Source organism: Rhopilema esculentum, chromosome 4 (assembly GCF_057945365.1).
Source record: "Rhopilema esculentum isolate cy_ngs chromosome 4, ASM5794536v1, whole genome shotgun sequence".
In the NCBI taxonomy this organism is placed as follows: Eukaryota; Metazoa; Cnidaria; class Scyphozoa; order Rhizostomeae; family Rhizostomatidae; genus Rhopilema; species Rhopilema esculentum.
This window is the reverse complement of record NC_142818.1, coordinates 8,601,411-8,619,739: the sequence shown is the minus strand read 5'-3', so window position 1 is coordinate 8,619,739 and position 18,329 is coordinate 8,601,411. Positions and strand designations below refer to the sequence as shown.

Here is an 18,329-nt window from a genome sequence, read left to right as displayed (position 1 = left end):
ACTTTAAGTACCCTGTAAATTCTTTGCTCCAAAGATATTTGTCAGAGCTTTGTTATTTGTCAATCTCGTATTTACATGAAATGAATTTTTTCATCAGGCCCAGTCAATCAACTACTCTACATAACTCCAAAAACATATAGCAGCAAAAAAATTAAAAAACAGTTTATTCTTCCATGGCCCGTAGTTACAAGCTTTAAACATAATATCCAACCTAGATCCCAATAAATTGTATAAATCTTAGAAATTGTAAATAGAATGCTTACATATTGTGTTTTAATCTTTGTAGTTCATCATTAATTTGTAAAATATTGCCAGCCATCTTTAGAGAATAGTTATAAACATGATAACCAGCAGGGGCAAAGCTAAAGAAAGTTATTAGGGGGGCGGGTGTGCAGAGCCCCAGATTCAACGACAAAAATGGCGTTCCTAAGGTCTGACTGTTGGCATTAATTCAACGTAGCCAAACTACTTCCAGTGAAATCGTGAGCCATTTGAGCATACACGGACAATTCTTTAGATAGGAATTGAGTGCATATTATGTACAAATTTGTTTATCGTTATCTATACATGTTTGAGGTTTTTAATACTTTGGATTAATAAAAAAAGACTCTGACAAGCACAAAGTTGGGGTGTGGCACACCCTGCATCCTCTCTTTTGCTATGCCTCTGATAGCCAGTAGCCAATTTCACGTATATTTCATGACAAAAATGATATAACGTATACTCAATAGATGCTTAAAAGGAGAAATGCTTACATTACTGACTACATCTTTGCTTCTTTAGTGTCAGATTGATTTGACTATAAATTGCCTGTCTATGTTTAAGATACACACAAAGCAGGAACTCTTCACATTAACACTCCTTCTCCATAGGCGTAGGAAGCATAGAGTTCTACTAACACCATGCTAAGGCCCCCTCTCCCAATACATTAAGCCTCTGCAACGCCTATGTCCTTCTCCATTTGGTTTTTTAGCATTGCAGTCTTTTACAGTCTTCTATATCTGTAAAGTTCCGGATAAATGACAAAAAGAAAGTAATGTATGTTACCAAATGTATATGCTGGATGCCCTTAAAGCTCTTTGATACTTTAAGAAAGTGATTTTGCTACTTACTCATCTTTGAAACTTGAAAGAAAAAGCAAAGATTGAATGTTTTTGGCCTTGCTGGCTATGGGCCACGAATTTCTTTTGGATTATCCAATATAGTTTTGGGTTTTAGCGTTTCTTCTGTTGGGGATTTCATTTCAGACTATTTCTTGGCAATTTGTTGGCATATGAATAAGACAAAATACAAACAAAAAGACAAACCTACTAACACTGTATTCGTTTGAATTTGTTTTTGCTTATAGGTATTTCTTAACTTTTTAGAAAGGAAGATTAATAACTAAATGCTGCACTTGATGAAAAAATGACACGTAGTCGTTAGTTGAATGCTAAAAGTTTCATTGAGTCAAAATGTATTGAATGCTTTCTGTTTATTTTCTTCCTGACATGATTTCTGTGTACAAAATGGTAGCTTATAAAGGCAAAATTTATGCAATAATTTGGATGGACATAAATATCCTTGAAAACTTACGCTTAGACTGGTGATATGAACGTTTCTCAAAACTAATTCATGCTGGCTCATATTTTCAACCATCTGCAGATTTCATTAAATACTTGGCATAAGTGTTTCTATTAAGCACATATGTTTATTTGTTTCTTAAAACTTATTCATCTGTGATGATTTTATTCTTAAGTCTGCAATATTTCTTTAACAACGGTTTCGCTGACACTGGCACCTTAGATGAAATGCTCTTACCCCTGGATTTCCTAGAAATAAAGAGACATTGTTGTCTACGACAAATTTACGAACTGCACAATAACAGAAAGCCTTTACATACTGGGAAATGCATGGAAATATCGGTGTAGGGAGATAAGTCGGGATGGGGGGAATAATAGCTGGTACCCTTTGGCGCCCTAGATGATACGCCCTTGTGTCGAGACTCAGAATATGATGCAACAGGCATTGGTATCTACACCTGATTCCTTAAGAAACCAGTGGAGAGAGCTTGCGTACTTAAGACTTGAGAACACCAGTCTCATTCTATCCTATTTACATAGACAATGAGTTAGACGGAGGAAAACTTCGTTGGTTGCTACAGAGCATTCAATTTATGATGGAATATACAAGAATTCTTTCTTCAGAAGTTGCAGGCTAGCATGAATTTTAGCAGATAATTCTCATCTTTGCATTGCCAGAAGAAAACAATTACTGAAATGCCAAAATACTGGGCTCTTCCTGCTATTTAGCTTAAAATCTTGATTGCTTACTCCCAAAAATTTACTCCAACATCTAGAAACAAGCACACTTTGAATTTCCGTTAATCACAAAAATTGGATTGGAAATCACTTCCAGCTAATCTCATAGAGCCTTTGAAAAAATATGTTTTCTTTTCCAAAAATCTCTCCAAAACCCATAAAACCCTTTTGTTTTTTAAATCTTCTACGCATATTAGAAGTGCGATATGCGTCCCTGTCAAATATGACTTTTAAGACCACTTTGTTTCTCACACATAATTTTCAGGCAATCGCATTTACTTGACAGAATGTCATGTATTACGTGGGTTAGGTCTTTATAACATATGTAGATAAAATTTGAGTTTTTCGACCTTTTTAAAAATAAAGCAATAGATTTATGAAGATTCGAATTAACTTCCACGCTCTTCGGTGTTAATCAAATTACCATATTTTGGATTGCCATCATATTAACCGCGTTTTAACTTATAAACAAATATTTATTTCGCTTGCGCATAAGGATCCAAGAACTGCAGTGTCTTTAATGAGTTTATCCGCCTTAATGATAATCCATGTTTTTCTCTGTTGTGCTCCTTCCAATTGCCCAAGCATGGTGCTTTCGTTAATAAGGAAATTCATTTGTGACAGAGAAAAGAATTTCTGCAGCCTATTCAGTAGTTAATCAATTTTAATGAGATTAACATAAGCAGTATGCTTTATCGTATTAAGAATAACTCAGTCAATATTACACTATTCTTGGTTACGTATCTATAAATATTTGCGGCCTTGAATGGACCTGCAGACGGAGAAGACAACATGTGTTGAACATAACACGAAAGAGCATAATTTGGTGAGTGAAAATGCAACCTTCATTCCAATTTGGCATTCAATTTAACACATTTTCTGTAATACAGTTTGCATGATACTGTAAAAAAAGCTACAATATGTTGGTTTGCAGAACGGTATTTTTCTTCAGCAACGTCCACCCTTTCAGCTTGCAAATTTCAATCAGCTATATAACCTGTATGTTGCTATCCAGATTTAGAAATACCTAACTCTGTGGGATGTATTCGTTTGAAATTGTACACATAAGCTTGCAGGCTGGAGTTGATTCAAGGAGGTCTCTTATTCCCTAAAAACTTGCAGAACAGGGAGTAAAAAGAATTCTAGTTTTGTTTTGTGTGTACTACTTGGAAGGAAACTGACATTTTTTATATTCCTTAGTTATCTGAATGTAAAGGCAGCAAAGGAAAGGCCTTTGTTGAAGAACACGCATGTACAGAGAACGCCTGTTTTGGCAAACGTCTGTTTTATAAGAGTTCCGTGATTCATCTCTTAGAATTGGAACACATGTCCGTTAGGGCAGACTGCCCTAAAGCCAAACCAACTTTGAAAGATGTAAGAAAATAATGTCACATATTACAGTTCACAATAACAAATAGGTCTTGATGTCAAAATCAATAGTAAGTTTAAGCATAAGTAAACAAAGTAAATGTGAGTTTGCTGATAGAACTGCTTTCAGAAAACATGTAAAAGGAAGTCTTCGCCAAGCCTTGCAAACTGCAATACATGCCGAAGTTCTTGGAATCCTAGTTTTTTCTATTTGTCTATGAGACTCTTTCCCCCTTCAAGTAGCACTGTTTTGTTAATTGTTAGGTGCAGAGTACTACCATAGGCGGTTCAATATTTTTAGCTCAATACTCTTGGCCCAATTGAGTCTTGGGTGCCTAATTGCCGTCCCACCCGCTAATTAATTTTTGAAAATTTTTCCAACACTCCCACTCTTATTAGGACCCCCCCCCAAATGATTTTAGCACTTTTGTGTTAATTACTGTAATCAAAAAATTAAAACATTGCGATTTATACATTTATACCGTAATCAATTTTAGGTTAACGACCTGTTTCTACAGTGAGTTTATGATTTGCTGTTCTAAACCACGGTTTGATGGTAAAATACAAAGATAATTTTCTAGTTCGAATTTTTCTTTGGGAAGTGCAGGTAGGCAGTTGTCGAATCCATGCTACTGGACACAGGGTTTTGACGTAAGGAGCAAAGATTACTAGATGGCACATATACCAATGTTTGAGTCCGATGTTTTCGTGGAAGTTTGAAAAACTTCATCAATTATTTTCAAACCGAGAAAAATCCCGTGACAAGGAAAATCTTTATAATCTCTACAACCCACCTATACTAACAACCCACCTAAAGTTCTAATAAGGTAAATGAAGATAGGAGAATTCCTTAGTTGCTAACAATATGCAATTAGTAAGCATCTTCGTCATAATAATCGTGAATAATGATTCAATATTACCTTTGGCGCTCTTTCTATCATCAAAACCAATTATATAATCAATTGAAAGACTTAATCAAATTTAAGGGAGTGACTACAAGGCTCATCCGACTACTTGTATAAGAATCGGCACCAACTTTTCTGCTTATCTCATCATTTAGATAACTGCATTTTTGCCAAACAAGGCAATAAACAAGCCTTCTTTGTTACAGGCAATATTGACTACAGCCGTTATACATTCGAGAGTTCAGAACTGGGTGCCTAAGCCAGCAAAAGGACATTTGTAGCTTCAACCTATTCAAAAAGCTGTTTGTCTACACGGCATTGCAAGAGCCGCAATGTATAACTTTACAAACGCCTCGGTGCCAATAAACGCAACACATCTATCACACGAAGATGTTTACGACAGCAACGAGGTTCATATCCTGTATTCCTTGATGTATATCTTGTCTGCTGTAATAGTTTTACCTGGGATTTTTGGCAACGGGCTTATCGTACTTGCTGTTACGAAACTGCAGAATCTGAGAACCCCTACAAATCAGCTGATTGCAAGCTTAGCACTTGCCGACCTACTCATCGTGCTCTCAATGATAGCATTTGTCTTGCTCGACCGCTTCCCGATATCGTCTCTTCCTGCAGATGTAACAATGTTTCTTTTCCCATCAATCGATATGATGCTTGGTACAGCATCGATTTGGAATCTTGCAGCAGTAAGCATTGACAGAGGCATCGCTGTAATGCACCCCTTGCGGTACAAGGGACTGGTCAACTCTAGACGAGTGCGTGCTGGAGCAGTTTTCATTTGGATGTATGCAATTGCCATTTTCGTTCTTGGCATGCTGCGAATACACTTGAAGTCCGAGAAATACAGCCTCTCTTTAGTTTTCTCAGCGATGATCGCAAACTTTGTTCTTCCTTGCTTCCTAATCGTGATAATTTACATAGGTATATTCACCGCAGCAATAAAGAGCATAAAGATGGCTATGGCGCTTGAGAAAGCTATTCACTTGGCAACCAAGCGGGTTAGTGAACAAAACAACGAAAACTCGCGAAGAAATTCCCGCTTCTTTTCAAGAGAGATAAAAGTAGCTTTAAACGTCATGATAATTCTAGTGCCACTTGTTGCTGGATGGGGGTTTTATTTTGGCACCCACTGGTATGAGCTCATCACAGATGATTATGATAGGAGTCATGTATATGAATTCTGTTTGCTTGTTATTCCTTGGATAAACAGTAGTCTTAATCCAGTGGTTTATGTTCTTGCCACACCCTCACTAAGAAAGGGCTGCAAGAAACTATTGCTGTGCGGACGGTTTTCAAAGGATGGTAACTCTGTTTTCAATACAGGCATATGGAGTTCCCTTACGTCACGGAGACCTTCGTGGCTCGAAAGAAGCACGTCAGTTGAAAGAAACAGGAGTGTTGACTCAAGACGAGGGTCATCAGGGTACAGAAGAAAATCTTCAGCTGGAACTTTCCTTGTTTTGGATGCACATATCGAAGAAGATCAAACATCAGCCGTGCAGCTCTAGCAACTCAAACAAGCAGTTGCCGCTCATCTTTGTACAAAATAGACTTTGTTCTCTGACAATGGCCTATCTTGGCCTTCATCGCATGCTAAAACTAGAATACAAACATCAATATCATATTTCGTATTTAATTTGGGAGCTAAATCTGTATAAAGATTATAAGACAATTTCATTATGCAAAAGGAAGGTATCAAAAATGATTTATAAGAATCAACCTGTTGAAAGAAGAGATCAGAAGATTTAGAAATCAAATGGTTATAAAATCTCATTTGCTATACGTTGTTGTTCAAAGGTTTACGATATGGTGAAAATGAACACCTTAATCAGGGGTACGTCAGCCTCTAGGGTCTGGGAAGGACAAAAAAATTAAACCATGTCCTTTTTACTGTAAGAAAGCGCCCTTTACCAACAGGAAACGCAAATAGGGAGTGCCTATGACTAATTGTTTGTCATGCAAAACCATTTGCAAAATTATATATTTTTTACGTCAAAAAAAATACGTTAAGAAATTGCTTCCCTTCCCCCGACACTTAATCGTCTAATTTAGACGAAATACAAAATTGATCCGGCCGAGAACTAGGGGGTGGGGGAGGTAGAGCATCTCCTCTCCCAGTCTCTTTCGTTGGCGCCGCTTTGATAAATCTGTACAGATTATATTGGTTATGATTTTGTTTTTAAACTCAAAATCCTATTCCATTCAGTTGGATGTACATAAGTTTGACATATTGCTTGATTAGTGTCATTGTTTGTTGAAAAATCCTTCAGTGTCATACATCTAAAGTGACTACCAATTAGACTCACCTCCATTTGTTAAACTCATTTTTTGTGACCTACAGAATTTTAAGAATTTTGCTAGTCTGATTGAGGTAAAAGAAACTAGGGTCACTGCGTTCAGCAGTGGCGGACTGGCAGGGATGCTAGGTTGCGATCGCAACCCGGGCCCTCTCAACTTCATAATAACCGGGCCCTCCGTAGATAAGTTCGAGAAAATAACTCTGTTAATTTCAAAGATATCTATGTTCAAGAGAATACAAGTCACAGAAATGAGGATAAAATCTTTAGAAAGGAAACATTTCAGTATTGTTTACCAGGTGTGTTGTGGCTAGGCGGGACACCGGGAAATTTCTCGGCGGGCCCCTTCCAAGTGAGTTTGTAAAAACCAGGAAAATATCTAATATGAACAAAATCTTCGGTGAGAAAACGCCTCACTTACATTTATACTCATGTTCACAGTTCAGAATTAGAGGAGGTCAACATTTACAAACAGGCAACTGTGAAAGAGATGCTTGGAATATGGCTTCCGAGAAGGGGACAAGAAGGGGAAAATTGTCCCAGGGCCTCGAGGTCTAGGGGTCCTCTTAAAGCAAGGAATTCCAATTTAAGAACTGAATTTGAACGAAACGCAAAAAAGTATGCCTAAAAATTTGTGAAAAGAGGTAAACGACTGTAAAAACATTCTGAAACGTGTTCCAAGCTAATTGAAAGGGCAAGGCCGAAAAAATGTTCTGCGAGCGAAGCGAGCAGTGCATATAAGTTTTCTGTTATGTTTCTGCTAGTATCAACTGTGCACTACAGCATTGGATTTGTTTCATATTTTTTTGCAGTCTTAAAGAGACTATGGTTAGAGAAAAAAGCCTACACCCCAACAAATATAGCGGATGAGCCTTTAAAAATGATAAAAACTGGCATCTTTTTAATATTTCATAGGTGCATGGTTTCCAGGTACATATCATTTTTTAGCGACTTGGGTTTGTGATTGGAAATATCATACACAAGAGTGGGTCCCCTTATGATAATTTTCTCCCGGCCCTTTCCTAGGAGCCACAACGCCCCTGTTGCTTAGATTATACGTATTACGGGCTCCTTTTCTGTATATAGCAACCCGAGAGGTTTGCTGCCAGTCTGCCTCTGCTGCGTTGCTTGCTTTTTCTAGCCTGTACTCTAGACCCTTAACTTGAAAGTAGACCTCTGCCTTCAAGTTTGGGGTCTGGAACACAGACGAAGTTGAACTGCATATGACTGAGTATAGAGTATAGATCTGCATATGAATTATTCTGAAACCAGGGGTGAAAATTATGAAGGTAGTAGTTGTTTTCCCAAAATGCCAAAATCTCAAAACTGAACATTTTATATGCATAGTCCTTTTAACAGGCAACGCGAAGCGGTGAGAAAAATTGGGGGTCTGAGAAAAGTGGGGCGGGGTCAAAACGGAAAAAAATAGGGCTTTATTGGTCGTTCGCTTCTTAAAAGTTTGCATTCTTTGCAAAAAGTGGGGGGCAAAGCCCCCCAGCCCCCTTCTTCGCAGTGATTGTTTTACCCTTCTCATGATAGGGTATGTAACTTAATATACGAAAATAACGTCGATAGCCAAATATCTCAGTTGGCCAAAAAAGAAAACGCACGTGATCAACTTCGATGTGCTAGATAAAAGATGACCAAGGTCCGTTGTGAAAGGCAAATGTTGTAATCAACAGCTTTTAAAATATTTTCGATTTTCAAGTAACTTTATTTGACTTTATAGGATTTAATAGCAAAACTTACTTGCATCAATCTTGGCAAACTTTCGGTTCTCTTATAAAAGTATATTTCGTGAATTTTGGCCAATTTCTATGAAACTCATTTTTTTGACTTGTGACACATTTTAATGCGGTATGTTTTATTGCAAAAATTAGTTTTTTAATACTTGGCACATTGATGGTTTTCTAATAAACAAAATTTGGTGACATATGGCGAGTTTTGGGTTTTCTTGCAAAAGTAAACTGTGTTACTTTGGATCCATCTGTATCTGGATCATCTGACGTAATATCCAAATAAAACCTAATAAAAGTATTTTTTTGCGAAGCATTTCTTTCGTTTACTTTGTGGTTGATCTGGACTCTGGTGCCAGGAAAGTACACAAAGAAAAAGTCGGATGAATGTTATAAGGTTAATCTAATGTTAGAGTACCTAATACCAACTACAAGGTTGCGAATGACGTACTAAACCACGAACCACGAGCTAATTCAGAAAAACCCCTCACATGCAAGAAACATACAGCAACCCACCGCAAAGAAGAACTTATGAATTTAAGAGCCAACAGGAAGATCATTTATCACGTTGCGATCAACACCATTTTGCCCCTGAAGCATCTTTTATCATGAGTAATGCAGGCATTAGATGTCTGAGACAGAGACAGAGGGGGGGGGGGCTGTTTCTAGCTGTTTGTAACCTAGAAGAGATAAAGGGGCGAGGTCGCTAATGACACAAATGTAATAATGACTTTAAAAGCAACGAACATTTTAGGACATAATGAATCTTTTCAAATGAGTTTTAAAAATACATGTAATATTTGCAAACGTTGATAAAACTATATTTAGTTCCATATACAGTGGTTAAAAACTTGCATCTAAAGACAATGTTATTCGAAGAATAGCGACAATGCATGGAACGAAATTTTAAAAGCGGCTTGAAAAGTTTTTAAAAGAAAACATTTAAATCTATCTGTAAAGAAAGAAAATGTTGGTCCTTGGCAAACGTAACAAAAGCGCATTAAAAAGCTTGGCTTAATCAAGATTTATTTAAAAAAATCAAGGAATGTTTCTCAATAAACTTCTATAATACTATATTACACAACTATGTTTCAAGGGTAAAATTTAATCAAAATGGCTATGATAGTTTTGCAAAATCGTCTTGAAAATTTTGTCAAAATTTTCCAATTAGAGTGTCATGACATTTGGTTAATAATAACACTTCAGAGGGGATGATGAAAATTAAAAGCAGTTATGACAAATCTATCAAAAATAAACAGAAATTAGTTATTGTAGATCTACAAAAATACTATGGCTGCGAAATACACGAATCTAACGAATCTTGGACAAAATCTGTGCCACGCAGGGGTTCTGAATATCATATGACGCTAAACTGTACTTTATACAATTATTCACGGAGAACGAAAACAAAAAGGAAAACCTCCTTTTGAAATATAACAAAAAAGCAATGAACTATTGAGCATGAAATATTATTTATGAAAAATTACATTTTTCTAGAAAGATATAATAGCGAAATAATGACTAGACTATGGAGAATGCGAGATACCGAAAATCCCAGTCTCATAAAACTGCGTGAATCTCTACCTTAGGTTGCAATTCCTTGTTACAAGATGACCAAAACGTACCGAACGTGACAGGTAATAAAGCTTCAATTTGTTAAAACGAACGATCTAACTGTCAAAACATATTTTTCACCTTTTATAATTCTTTTTTAAATTTCTTACAAAGATATGGGTTTTCACCACGATCAAACATAAATACAAACGACCAGAAATTCAAATGCTACCCTACCACAATGAAAGATTGTAAGTGCAGAATTTTTACAAAAACCTAACTATGTGCAAGAGGATAAAATAGAATAGAACAGATATATAATATTTCGGTACATTCAATAATGGAAGTGTTAATGTGATGATAAACAAATATTTTCAAATTAATTGTGATATACAAATTATCATTGCCTAATTAATTGCTAACTTTATTTTGACCAAATCTGGGACATGAATGAAAAACAAACAAATGCAAATGTTTAAAACAGAGTTTTGATAAGGTGAAACAAAGAAGCTAATTATATCCCTTATTACTTCTAGTCACTTCCCACTTCTTATTCAACTTGAAGTGTGATGTTGTAACATGGGAAACGAAAGCACTTAGAAGGAATCGCAATGATAAGGAAGTATTTACCAATTTCTTAGAACCAAAAAAACTAAACGGAATGGGTATATACACATCAGAGAACGGTTACTAATAATTCATTATTTCAACAACTATCTCTTATACCAAATTTTTCATAATTATGAATCTAAAATTATTTGATGCATGATATTATTCATTGGCCTTAATTTGATATTTTCATCAGATTGAAAGTTACAGGTCTAGTTTTTGACTCAGTTCACTACTCGCTAAAAATTCATATTCACGAAAAAAGCTCACATACCTATTCCAAAATCTTTAAGTTCATACCATTGTGTCCTTTCTTGAGTTAAGTCATGAGTCGCCAAATAAATGTTGACCCCGCCTAGAAAATCGTTGACACCAAATGAATCGTTATCCCATACGGTGACTTGAAGTACCCTTTGCTGCAACATTTGCAATGAACCAGCATAAGACAGAGTCTGGTTATATGTTGGATGAAGGTTCCGCCTTGCAACTCTGGTCTTGCGTTTCGTCGACTTGTTTGGGTCTGGCAACAAGTAGCTCTTTACATAAGGGTCCGCAGTGCCTTGTATTGTTCGAGGAATCAGGTTTCTTGCATACATAACAAGAAGATTCAATCTTTCTTTGCTATATTGGTAAGATAACTTAATCTCGCCACCAACACGGCTCCTTGGAAGACCCTCTTCGAGCTTGATTAAGATGTCAGCGAATTTGAAAGAATCCTGTTCATCGCGAATGAAACTGTGAAGAAATGTGTAGAGAATCTCTGAATTGCTCAACACACTTCGACCCATTACTTGGACAAGAAATTCGTCCAGCTCAAATCTTCGTCTGACAGCAATGTCCCGGATTTCACTTCTGCCAACTAAGACTTTCCCAGGTAAAGATGGGATATTTGATGTCCCGAAAACCTGTGCAAGCTTCGTATGCAGTTCTTGGAACTCATCATACTTTCGAAAAACGAATCGCGGGCCTTTATTATCATTTCTCAGAATATTAAGCACGAAAATATAGTGTTTGTCCGGTACATAACGCTTTTGAATGTCCACGCATCTGACTGATACGATCTCTCCATCAGACTCTTTGCTGTAAACTTTACTGGAGAAAGAGAAAATGGCACGACCAGACGTGTTCTGTGAATCTTTAATGTGGGCCATATTGTGAATAAAAAAGTTCAACTGAGTTGATTTCGAGCTCAAACTTGTTTCTATCAGCCTTGTAAAGAAAACCATTGCTTGTGCGTCCGTAAGATCAAGCTGCAAAGAATGTCGAACATATCCAATGTCACTTGGACTTGACAAGTAAGGAATGCCTGAAGAAACCATCAACCCGAGAAGATTGAGGAGTAAATCCGAATTTTTGCGAAGAATGTTAAATGCATCACAACATAGTTCAACAAAATGCTGAAAATTATGAGACATTTCGTCACCAAAGTTAATGACATAGGCCATGTCTGGTGTCAGCACAAATGGCACTCGATCACGACGAATTGTGCCAAACTTTTGCACATTTCCCATGAATTTACTGAAGTCGATATGAAATAGATGGCCTTTCTGTGTAACCATGATGTTGTCATTGTGACGATCTCCTATACCTAGAACATATGTCGCCACACAGTAAGCAGCACAGGAAGCAGAAAAGTTTTCAACAGCTGTCTGATATTCACCTTCCGATTGATTGTATTTCTGCAGCCAAAGACCAATGACTTCGTCTTTAAATGAACCCGTAACACCATGCTGAACATGAATTTCTCTAAGGGTGGCAGCATTAGGAACAAGCTGAAGCATTCCAGCTTCTGGTGCAGTTGGCATACACTCATAAGTAATCATCTTTAAGTCCAATGACTCTAAAAGCCATAACCTATTCATAACACGAAAAAGCTGCAATGTGACAAGGTCCTTGCGCAAATCATCTCCCACTTTAAACATGCTTTTCACAGTGCTGCCTCTGCTATCTGCATTCTCAAAGACAATGGCTAATGGCACAGTGAATGAGTTGAAATAAGAGCAGCTTTCTGGAATAACACCTCTCACTTCTACGGATGGACTAAATGGTAAACGCAAACCAGAATCTATGTCCACGGCTACAAAATCCAGATCTTGTGATAAAATATTTCTCCGCAAACTGTCCTTTGTTTCTTTCAGCTTCAAGGTTGTTTTTGCCAATTGCTGAACCATAAGATCTTGCCTTGAAAGCTGGTCCTTCATTGCTGCACCACAAACACTTAACAGTCCTCCAAGTATGATCTGAAACCTCTGGGAAAACTGAGCATCTGCTGTGTAGTATTTAAGATGCCAGAACAAAAAGTGAGCTACCTTAGGGCTTTTAATAGCAGATGTGATGAGGAATGTTGACAATGCTGATGTGTGATATGATTCATATTTCAGGGCTTGTACAAGTTGTGGAAGATAATCACATAACTCACTTTCATTGATAACACTGAGCCAGTTTACAGCACAAGTTCTTACACCAGTGTCAGGAAAACTGGCTGTCAGCAACCCCAAGGCTATGTTTGGTGATAGGGCTTGCCAAATATGTGCTAGATCCTGAGCATCCTTCAGTGTTTCAGGTTTTAAATTGGGTACAGAGGCCAAAACATATGGGAAAGCTTTATCTGTATCTTTCAGGCTGAATCTGTTTTTCCAAAGCAACTCTTTCTGCTCTATGGAAAGATCAGTCAAAGATGATTTACTAAGAATCTGATAAATCTCTGGAGGAACCTCTGAAGAAGCTTCCTGACAGTCAATCAAATGGTTAGTCTGCACAAGGGCCTCTGGAAAGACAATCTCTGAATGGTAGACTTCAAAATCTGTTCTCAAAATGACACTTGTTGGCTCCTGTATGTTACTTGATGAGCAAATTGCTGCAGGATTCATTTCTGTCCCTGAAAGCAACCCAAAAATTTGACTGCCTGTAATTAGAAGTCCTCTAAAGTCAAACACATTACAACTGATCCAACCTAATTCAGAGCTGTTCTTTGGATCTCTTGTTTGCTTTCTTGCTGATGTAAGGCCAAACAATCTCAAGCAAATTTTTGTCTCGCATGGAATTTCTTTGACTAGCAAATCAAAAGAAAGCACCTCATCCCACTTAATATGTTCATAGAACCCTTTTGTCATTTTTCTAGCTTTTGTGACAACTGGGTCACAAATAGATCTACCTCCATAAAATAGACCACATTCAATTTCATAGCTGTCATACTTTAATTTCCATTCAGTTGGTACTCTGTGTGCAGATGAAATTTTTATTGAAAATTTATCGGTTATTGATTCAGCACTGACCCTCTCACAAGGTGGAATACTTCTACCAAGTAGATTTGCCTTAACATCCTTGGGATCATGAACAGCAAAATCAGTATCAAATGCCCTACAGTAAGAATCAACTAATGAGTAAACTGCAGAAGTAAGCTTTTCAAGTGCAATGTCAAAGCGTCCTCTGTCAAATGTCTCTGAGCTTATGATTCTATTGAAATCTATAACTCCAGCCTCCACAGTGCTAGAAACAATTGGTTGAATGTTTTTGGACTTCAAGGATAGCAATAAATTGATGGCTTCATGTAACTGTGTAGACTCAATGCAAGCAAGTGACAAAGACAAAGCCTTGACAATTTGTATTAGCTTTTCTGGTATATATGTAGCTTGGGTTGATTTGGTAACATTTGATACTAATTTCTCAACTTCAAGATTATATGTCTCAATCAATACTGACAAACCTTGCCTTGAAATTGCTGTTGCTAGCTGGACATTGAAAAAGTGTTTGAAATATGTGCCTGCTGCTTCTTGATTGTCATCTTCTTTAGTTCTTGATAAATCCCTTCTAATTCTGCTCCTTGCAATAACTGTAACACTTACTTTTTCTCCAAGTTTTACACAATTTTGTACATAACTGTAGTTTATGATTGGCTCATTTCCCTCTAAATAACAAGATTGCCCGCATACTTTAAAAATATACTTGTTCTTTGATATGGTGTCAATGTCTTTGTAGCTATTCTGAAAAACCAACAATGACTTTAAAACAGCATCCTGTACATTTGAAAACATATCACACACTATTGTTATCGCATCTGCATAACTTTCATAGAATACTTCAATGTCTATATCCTTCCGCCATCCATTATTATCAAAATTTACTACTGAGTCACAGACAAAGCCTGGATTTGTTTCAATCATTGAAAAAGCAAAGAATCTTCTAATACCTGCAACCTTTTTACAAAACTCCATTGCCTCTACATTTCGTTCTTCAGCAAGATCAAATATCCCATCACCAAAGTAAAGTTTTGCATCCTTTTCATTGCTGGCACTTATAGAAGATGGTAATGAAAGACGGTTGAAAACTTTGGGTGGGTCTGGTCTTGGTGGTGGCAGTGTTGAAGAGGTTCTGACAATTTTTGTTGCTGTTACCTCAGAAAAACCATCTTTTTGTGCAAAAGGGTTGCTAATAAATGGCTCAATTTCAGGAAATGGTGTTTGTGTAAAATTGTTGATAAATGTATTTAGATCGTCTACTGATAATGAATTAAGTGGCTTTTTGTTAGCAGTTGATGTATCTCCCAAGCAAGTGGACCAATCAGAGGTTTGATTGCTTAGAATTTCCTGAGATTGAGACCTTCCTAAACCCTTTAAAGATTGCTCCAATTCCACTAGATTGTCATGAAGAAGGCTGACACTTGCCGGATCCAAATAGCTCATTGGTTTTAAGTTATTGAATGCTGCATTTTTAAGTTTGGTATCTACCATTCTATTTACAGATGTGGTTGTATCAGTCTGCTGCATATTATAAACAGCATCAGCATTATTAGGATTAATTGATACTGGAGTATTTGAGAAACTCTTATCATAATCAAACTGCTGAGATGACAGTGACCTGCCTTCTAAATTCCTGTTGAAACCTGAAAAATCTGGTTCATCAAAGGAGGAAGATGGGCTTGAAGTACCAGGTGAATTACTGCTGCTGTTAATATCTATCCCTGCACTGAGCAAGCGACTTGTAAGTTTTTGGTTTTTCCTACTTTGACTTCTACGTTTTGGTGGTAACGGTGGCGGGTTATCATCAATACTTGGCGTTTTCTCTCTCGAATATGTTCTTGGTTTGCGTACATAGTCTGCAAGACTTAGGTGCTTTTGATCCTCGACGATAAAGTCATCGAAATTGGATGCTGACATAACAGTAACGTACGATTGTAAGTTTGAGCTCTCATCCTCATCATTTGACACTGATAAAAATACCTTGTCACTAGGAATACTATCTGATAAATCGATTAGGTCATTAGTGACACCCGGAATTTTCGAACTCATGCTTGTTTTCAAACAAAATAGGCCACCAACTCAACAGGCTAACAACAAGGCCCTACGCTAAAACAAATGCTTGAAGGAAAAACATACTTTACTCAAAATTTCCAAGAAGCACAATGAGCAAATAGCAAAGAAAACGTAACAGCACATAGATCTTATGTTACGCCGTCCATTTTCTTGATATCGAAACTTGTAAAACAGTTTTATAATTTTACGCCCTGCTTACAAAACTCGTTCTGGATACGGAGTTCTTCCTTGTACCACAATACTGCCTCGATTTCAACAGTCAGAACTAAGCAAACTTTGATTACTAAAGGGTTTTACCGTGTTGTGGTGTTGTAAAGTTGATTTGTGGTGTTGTGGTTTTAATTATGCGGTGTTGTACACAAATGGACACTCTGGAAATTTTTTTTCGCAAAATAGAAGGAATCGTTATGTATAACTATAAGAATTTCAAATCAAGACATCAACTAAACACAACAGAAGAATTATAGTAAATAGTCAGCTAGTCCTGAATCTTAAAACTTGTTTACTTTTGATCCTGACTTTATTTTTTCGTGTAGTTCGTCTAAGGTAACACTTTCTGCATCCCTTGATACAGGGAACTTTTCCTAACAAACTGGCGGAGAGGGTAACCGGAGGTTTTCCACTTGTTGCACTGCACTTCCTTGGACTAATACCTTGAAATTTTAGATATGACCCTTGCATCGAACAATCATTGACGAAATCTCAAACAGGCGTTCCTCTTGTGTAGAATCTTCTGCATAATTCTCATTTTGTAGAAACTACCCACCAGATCTAAGACACCTTTATACATTAGCACAGGGGCGCAGTGGCTGGGGGGCAGGGGGGGCAGCCGCCCCCCCTGGCAAAAATTTTGTCGGATTGTTGGAAAATCCAACGTTTGTCGGAACATTTGAAATATTAGACAAAATGTAAGGTTTTCATCGATCCTGTCTAAAAGGTCGCATATTTTTTTAAACCTGTCGTAAAATAGTGCATGATCAACCCTTCTTACTTATTTTCATTAGAGTATTTTTCGGAATCATCGCATTGCTGAAATTTGTAAAGGAAATTAACGCTCTGGTCTCAGTTATTTTATAAACTCCCATTTCCGACAGTTAAAATTCAACTCAGTTCATTTCGAAATGAATTCGCTGGTTTTGTAGAAGACGCAAAAAGTTATTATTTTCGCCATAACTTAGAAGAGGAAAATTTTGTCGAGCGACGAATACGCAGAAAGAAAAAGATGCCAGGGGAAAATTGCATAGATGAATTAGAGGGAAATAGGGAATCCGTATATCATCGTGATAGTAGATACAGCTATCAGCTCAATGAATACAAGATTCACGTCTCATAAGGCAATTTTGACAGATTTTGCCTTACTCAACCCTGAATGTTTTCAAAAAACAATTGAAAGGCAGTTCTGTACAGTGTAATTCAAAATTAGGAGATGAGTACAGCTCTTTCGCCAATAATTACCATAAATTTTGGAAAGTTAGAGAAAAGAGCAACCCTCTCCCGGCTGCAGGAGAAAGAGAAAACTTTTCAGTTCCATTCAGTTCTTCAGTTGATGATAAGTATAACCTGCAAAGTGCCTTTCCACAGCTGGTCCTTCTTTACAAGGTTCTCGTCACTTTGCCAATAGGTTCAACAAACTATGAAAGAGCTTTTTCAAAGCTGAGGATTGTAAAAAAATCGGCTACGGTCAACGATGGGACAAGACCGCCTTTCCTCTCTGATGACCAATCAACGTCGAAAGTGATATTTTACAGTCGATAGACTATGGTGACATCGTCGATTTGTATGCTGCCACACCTCTTTTGAGAAAGATGCTGCTTGAGTAACAGTTTATATAAATTCAGTTAAAAGAAAACTATTCTTTTGGACGCGTTATATCTATTTAAGGTTTAGCATAAATAAATGCAAAGTAATTATGATGCGACTTAAAACTTGCCAAAAACTTTTTGCTATAAACAGCTATAAACACTAACTTGACAGTTTATTGTCTAGTATAGCGAGAAGACTTGTAGGGTGTAAATTTATAACTAGTTGCAGTTTTGTTCATAGCGATTTATATTTGGTAAGTTTTGTTAGAATAAAGGCTATTGTTGAACTTGAAGGTGTATAACGAACGATCCATTCGTTAACGATTTCCAGATCCATTCGTGATATTGTAGTATCAAGTGTTGCAGTATATGCAGCAAGGGTAATCTTCAAGGAATGTATTGAGAAAAAATTTGTCGGAAAAATCATA

The 18,329-nt window shown here is 37.0% G+C and overlaps 2 protein-coding genes across 2 annotated transcripts; one reads left to right on the top strand and one right to left on the bottom strand.

The window, feature by feature from the left end:
- Positions 1–73: 73 nt before the first annotated feature.
- LOC135690829 (histamine H2 receptor) lies at positions 74–11,344 on the top strand. The gene is made up of 2 exons (XM_065208505.2): positions 74–3,126; positions 4,780–11,344. The coding sequence occupies exon 2, from the start codon at positions 4,906–4,908 to the stop codon at positions 6,097–6,099; it is 1,194 nt and encodes a 397-aa protein (XP_065064577.2). The 5' UTR covers positions 74–3,126; positions 4,780–4,905; the 3' UTR covers positions 6,100–11,344.
- On the bottom strand, positions 9,015–16,336 carry LOC135690821 (phosphatidylinositol 4-phosphate 3-kinase C2 domain-containing subunit beta). The gene has a single exon (XM_065208490.2). It carries the CDS (start codon positions 16,073–16,075, stop codon positions 11,054–11,056), a length of 5,022 nt encoding a protein of 1,673 aa, XP_065064562.2. The 5' UTR covers positions 16,076–16,336; the 3' UTR covers positions 9,015–11,053.
- Positions 16,337–18,329: the final 1,993 nt, after the last annotated feature.